At 42.2% G+C, this 6,369-nt stretch overlaps 1 protein-coding gene across 1 annotated transcript; it reads right to left on the bottom strand.

The window, feature by feature from the left end:
* Positions 1-4,640: 4,640 nt before the first annotated feature.
* On the bottom strand, positions 4,641-5,817 carry LOC107815292 (21 kDa protein-like). The gene has a single exon (XM_016640849.2). The coding sequence runs from the start codon at positions 5,490-5,492 to the stop codon at positions 4,878-4,880; it is 615 nt and encodes a 204-aa protein (XP_016496335.1). The 5' UTR covers positions 5,493-5,817; the 3' UTR covers positions 4,641-4,877.
* Positions 5,818-6,369: the final 552 nt, after the last annotated feature.

Here is a 6,369-nt window from a genome sequence, read left to right as displayed (position 1 = left end):
TATGTAAAATGCTTCTTAAGGGGAAAGTCGTGATGACTGAGATGGGGTGGCATTAGAAATATGGTCTAAGCTTTCGTGAAGCTACGACTAAGGCCAGAGCTAGTTTTTCAATATGGGGTTATCTTGTTTCGGCATCGACTAGTATTTTGCTAATGTAATAGATGTGGGATTGCATACCTTTATTTTCTTGGACCAGAACTGCGCTCATAGCTACTTCGGACACGGCGATATAGACGAGGTGGGGTTGTCTCGGTTCTGGTTTTGAAAGCAACGGTGGCGAGGACAAGTACACTTTTAACTCCTTCAGGGCTTGGACGTACTCAGAGTTCCATTGGAGGTCGTTCTCCTTTTTCAGTATGCCAAAGAACTTATGACACCTATCGGAGGATCATGAAATGAACCTCGAAAGGGCGGTGATACGGCCAGTCAACCTCTGGACCTGTTTTTTGTTGGTCAAGTGCTCTGGTATCCCTTCGATGGACTTGATTTGGTCGGGATTGACCTCGATACCTCACTGCGACACTAGGAAACCCAACAATTTTCCTGAGGCCACGCCGAATGCATATTTTTCGGGGTTCAATTTCATGCTGTATTGCCTAAGTATGCCGAAGGCTTCTCTCAAGTGGTCGATGTGATCTTCTTTCCTTTTGGATTTGACCAGCATGTGATCGAGGTAGACTTGCATCGTTTTACCGAGTTGTTCTTTGAATATCTTCGTCACTAACCTTTGGTAAGTTGCCCCCGCATTTTTCAGTCCAAAGGGCATGACCCTGTAGTAGTACGTCCCCTGGTGGGTGATGAAGGTGGTCTTTTCCTGGCCCTCTTCCTCTATGAGGATCTGGTTATAGCCCGAGTAGGCATCCAAGAAACTTAGTAGCTCGTGCCCGGCCATTGCGTCGATGAGTTGGTCGATATGAGATAATAGAAATGAATCTTTGGGGCAAGCTTTGTTCAGGTCAGTGAAATCTACGCACATCCGCCACTTGTCGTTCTTCTTTTTCACCATGACTACGTTGGCGACCCATCGGGGGTACTTCGACTCCCTCACGGAGCCATTTTCCAACAATGTTTCTAATTTTTCGCGTACTGCATCATTAATTGCGGAGTTGAACTTATGCCTAACATGCCTCACCGGGGGTAGAGTGGATCGACGTTTAATTTGTGCGTGGCGATCTCCTTTGCGATACCTGGCATATCTGCATGGCTAAACACAAACAAGTCCGCGTTAGGAGTTAAAAATTCACGAAATGTACCCAATTCCTGAAGTTTGCAGCCAATGTAAGCTTTCTTGCCGTGGTCGTTGTTGTCTAATTGAATGGGGTCGAGGTCCTTTACAGTCGATCCTATGGCCTCGACCATATCGGGGTCTGTGATGACGTCCCCGTTGTCATCGCATACCGACCTCGACCCTGTTGATTTCTATGCCTCCTTTTCTTTATCCTTTATTTGTTGGGTGGTCGTACAGTCTAGGGCGATGCGGTAGCATTCCTGGGACGTGCGTTGCTTCCCTCGTATACTGAATATTCCCCATGGAGTTGGGAATTTAACGACTTGGTATAAGCTGGAAAGGATAGCTCTCATGGTGTGTATCCATGGTCGCCCTATTATGGCGTTATATGCCGTGTCCTGGTCCATGATGTCGAATGTGGTCTCCAGAGTGATGCCACCCGCTATGACAGGGAGTGTGATCTCGCCAGATGTTCACTTAACTGCATTGTTAAAGCCTGTTAGTGTGATTCAGCGTGGCACTATCTTGTCCTCGAGTTTTATTTATGCGCGTACTCGAGGATGGATAATACACACGCCGCTCCCATCGTCTACCATAATTCGTCTTACGTCGGTATCTAAAATTTATAAAGTGATAACGAGAGCATCATAGTGAGGGAAAGCCAAACCGTTGGTATATGACTTATCGAAGATGATACTTTCTTCAAGTTCATCATACCGTCTGTGGGAGATAGACCGTTTGAGCTTATGGGTTGTGGTGAAATTCACACTGTTGATGGAAGCGTCATCCCCGCCACCGATGATCATGTGGATGGTGCAGGTTGGCAAGGGCGGTTTCGGCAGCCCTTGATGTTGTTCACGTCCCCTGGCAAAGTTGGTCCTTCCCCGACCGCTCAGCAATTCTTTGATGTGTCCCTATCGCATCATGTTTACTACCTCTTGTCTTAGGGCGATACAATCTTCGGTTTTGTGTCCTCGCTCTTGATGGAACTCACAGATGGCGTCTGATTTTTTGGTATTCGGGTTTGACCTCATCTTTTATGGCCACTTCACCTTTGGTCCAAGCTTCTCCAAGGCATAGAATATCTCTATATGTGACCCGCAAAAATTGTGAGCGGATAGGAAAGTGGGGCATACCTCTCTCATTCCGATGAGTCCCTGTTCTTGATCTTGGTGGGCCTTCTTTATGGCGGGATAAGGACGCAGCGGTTGTTCTGACATATAGGAGATGTCGTTTTGGTTTGGTCATGAGGCCACGGGGTCTCTTCTGATATCATTTCTTCGATCTTTTATGGATTCTGCTTGCACCGAGGCCAGTCGATGGGTCGGCCCATTGAGGTCGTCTTCGTCTGCTCAGACTTCGGCATAATATGCGTTATGTATTTTGTCCCAAGTCGTTGGGGGATACTTCATAAGCCGATTTAATAATTTTCTTGTCATCCTTGAACCATTTCTGCTCAACCCATTTTGAAAAGTTGCTACCGCCATTCCTTCTGATACATTGGGCAAGGTCATTCTTACTCGGCCAAAATGGGCGAGGAAGTCCCTCATCCCCTCTCCCGGAGACTATTTGATAGCAAATATGTCGTTTACTCTTGCCACGGCCTTCTTGGCCTCGACATGGGCCGTTACGAACTTATTAGCCATTTCCTCAAAGGTTTCGATGGAACATGCACGCAGATGCGAATACCAGGTTAATGCGCCTCCCATGAGGGTTTCGCCGAATTTCTTTAGCAGAATGGAGGATACTTGTTCCGTGGCGAGATCGTTGCCTTTCACGACGGTGACGTAGTGGATCACATGATCCTCACGGTTGGTTGGGCCATCGTATATTTTCAGATAGGGCGGCATTTTAAAGGTCTTTGGTATGGCATATGGGGCAACACTATCACTATATGACTGCTCGACGAACCGACCAGCATCTCTCTTCGGTAATAGCTTAAGAGCACCCGGTATTTTATCGACCCTTTCTTGGTGTTCTCTCATTTGGTCCCGAAATGCCTTGTTCTCGTTTTCCTTTTCTTCCATTCTTTTCAGAAAGGCTGTGAGAGCGTCGTCACTTCCATTGCTAACAACATTGTGAATAACACATGTTGTCATGGGAGGAGGAGGTTGATCATGTTGCTCGTCCACAAGTGGCGTAACACAGGTTCTCGTATTTTCTGCGGCTGCATTGCGAACGGACTTATGGAGGATGCTGGTCAGTGTATCAGTTAGCCAAGCCTCAAGGAGCTTCTTTATCGCTGGTGGTGCCTCCTCTCCCGCGGATGTGGAGGTTGTGATGCTGCAGTGCGGAGGGGGTGATCCACCTCGACTAGGAGAGGCATTGGGCGTCGTGTTCTCGTCCACTACTTCAGAGTTTTCGTGGATGATGTTCATGAGGTTGGTTTGAAGATCACTCATTATTCTTGTTCTTTCTTCTCTGCTACCTGCCATATTAGATCTAAGAATGTAGAGAGAAAAAGGTTCTTGTTTTGTTGTTTTTTTTTTCTACGTTAGTAACTAGTGTCAATTGTAGATCTAGAAGAAATTAAAAGATTTAACTAGAAAATCCCAATATGACGCCAAATTGTTTGACCAAATAGTGTAACTTTCGGGTAAACTATATAATTTATGTAATAATGGGTTAAATCTAGCTAAATATAATAACTCTATATGCAAGTCTTGAAAACGTATGGGAGATGGGGATAAATCCCGTAAAAGATTGATGATAATCAGTACAAAATATTCTTAAAGTGTGAGTAATAATGGAGGTGTAACTAACAATAAATAACAATAAATGGCATTTAAGTAAATAGGAGGAGTGATTCCCCAATAATGGATGGATTGGACGAATGCTTCTCCTGACAATGATGAATGACAGATAGATCCGATATTTGCTTGATCAATCCTCGGATTTGGTGGAAAGGTGTGGAATAATATGAGCAAGAGTCTTGATAAAAAGGTAATCTTTGTATTTTTTACAAGAGAGATAGAATCTTCTTCCGAAAAGTCTCCTTGTCAAATGAATATTCCATGCCCTTATTCCCTTTTCTTTTTCCCTTATATATTTGACATATATCCTTAACAAACCCTAATAGTATAAGTGATGAGAATATTCACTCTAATATCCTATTTTGAAAACCAGTCGTTACTATTCTTTACAAGATGCTCGACCTCGATCATGGTTGACATCTCGGCCATGAATTTCGCTTCTTCCTGGTCGAGCTCGACTGACTCTTTCCTTAATATCGTATTACGCTAAATATCCTTCTCGCGGATTTTGGCCTATACACTTATAACATGTATTTCTGTGTGTAAACGTATTGCATGCAGTATTTTGAAATAATGGTAGATAACTATTAACTTGTTAAACCATTTTAAATTATCAAGTCACTTAATTGATAAATATTCATAATAAATATAATTAAGAATTGAAAGTAAAATTCATCTATTAGTTATGTTTTTTTAACAAGGGACAGAAGGAGAATTAATATTACAGCCCCGTACTCTCTTTTACTCATTAGGACTGTGCAAACCTAATCATTGCTGTTGGCACTTTTTAACTTTAGCACACCTTTTTGATTTATCGCTCCCTTACCATCTAAGCAGATGTCTTTGCTAATTGTAAAAGAAGAGTAGCACTATATATATATAGTTGACATGTAATTTTAGCCGCGAAGAGCGGCAAGGCTGTTGATCAAAGCCAAGGCATTACTTGTCAAATGTGCAACTTCCAAAATCTTTCCCCTTACAACAGTCTTAACTTTCCCGTTCATCACTTTTCCTGCAAACCCCTCAGTGCAGGTGTCCTCATCTGTCAAGGCTGCACTGACCCAAGTTTGAATATCACTCATTTTAAGGTCAAAATCTTTTCCCCTTAGCTGCTTCATTTCCCCCAAAGACTTCCTCAATTCATCGACTGTGTCACTTAGTTCCTCCACACAGTCATGCATGGCACCGACCTCTCTCGGCGTCAAGCCTTGGACGTGTGCCAACTTTAGCATCATAGCCGATGTTGATTGGGCTGTTTCGAGGCTAACGGTGAGGGATTCATGGGCTAGAAGTTGAGGGGAAACCCCAATAGCAGTTGCACGGCCTGATAATGAACTGAAACAGAGGTTTGGATATGTAGTTGATTTGCATGATGTTCTTATAAACTCCGTATTTGTATCTCCGGCTGCTGGCCTTGCCGCTGAAACTGACTCCGTGAATGAAGAAGATGTGAAGACAGCTATAATAAGAAAAACGGTGAGAATATGGCAACCGATATAAGCACCTTCCATCTCTCTTTCTCTAATAATTAATTAAGCTTCTGTAATTTGTTTGTCTCTCAATAACTAAAGTTAGCTAGTTCGAGTTATGATGAATTTGGGGATGCAGTTGGTTTCTGAATTTATAGAAGGAGCTAATTGTGGTTAAGAGAGCTAGGGGGATGAGCTAAGTGTAATGGCAAAAAGGTTAAATTTCCTCTGCTTTTTCGCCCTAGTTCATGTATGTGCATCTGGCGTGCTGAGAAGGACACTCCTCGTAGGACCTAAGTTCTTGTTTGCATGGGGTCGAAGGTATGGTGAAAAATAATTCAACTCAATATGTAACTACTTAAAGACAATACATCAGCATGCATAGGCCTACATATTGTAAGAATAACTGTCACTACTAAAGATGCGTGCGGATAACCAACTACTCCCTCGCTTTCAAGTTATATCATCATACTTTTTTTTATTAGTTGGTCAAAGAAGAATGATAGACACAGATAAAAATAATTTAATTTTAAACTTTTTATTTATTTATTTTATCAAAGCGTTTATAGTCACGCCTCACAAAACTTTTATCTTTATACTTTAAAGACAAGAAATTTTAAAAATATTTTTTTTCTTAAATTTTATGCCAAGTTAAGTTGTGTGATACAAATTAAAATGGATGGAGTAATATAAAAAAGTAAAAGAACAAATGGAATCAAGAGTTTGGTTGGCTTCGTTAAGGTCTTTGTCTTATTGGCAAATATGCATGAATTAAGTCGAATGCCAGAGTATCTTCTTTGATTAGGTAGTCAAAATGGGGACTACACTTTGATAAAGGTATCCTGTAGCTGGGAAAAGATCTGGATTTTGAATACTGTTCCTGTTATTTTTTAATTACATCAGATTCTCTTGTTCAATG

This window comes from Nicotiana tabacum, chromosome 4 (assembly GCF_000715075.1).
Source record: "Nicotiana tabacum cultivar K326 chromosome 4, ASM71507v2, whole genome shotgun sequence".
Lineage (NCBI taxonomy): Eukaryota > Viridiplantae > Streptophyta > Magnoliopsida > Solanales > Solanaceae > Nicotiana > Nicotiana tabacum.
This window is presented reverse-complemented; position numbering and strand designations above follow the sequence as displayed.

Excerpts from the sequence above, each read along its gene's own strand:
- LOC107815292 (XM_016640849.2), bottom strand. The coding sequence starts at position 5,492 with ATGGAAGGTGCTTATATCGGTTGCCATATTCTCACCGTTTTTCTTATT.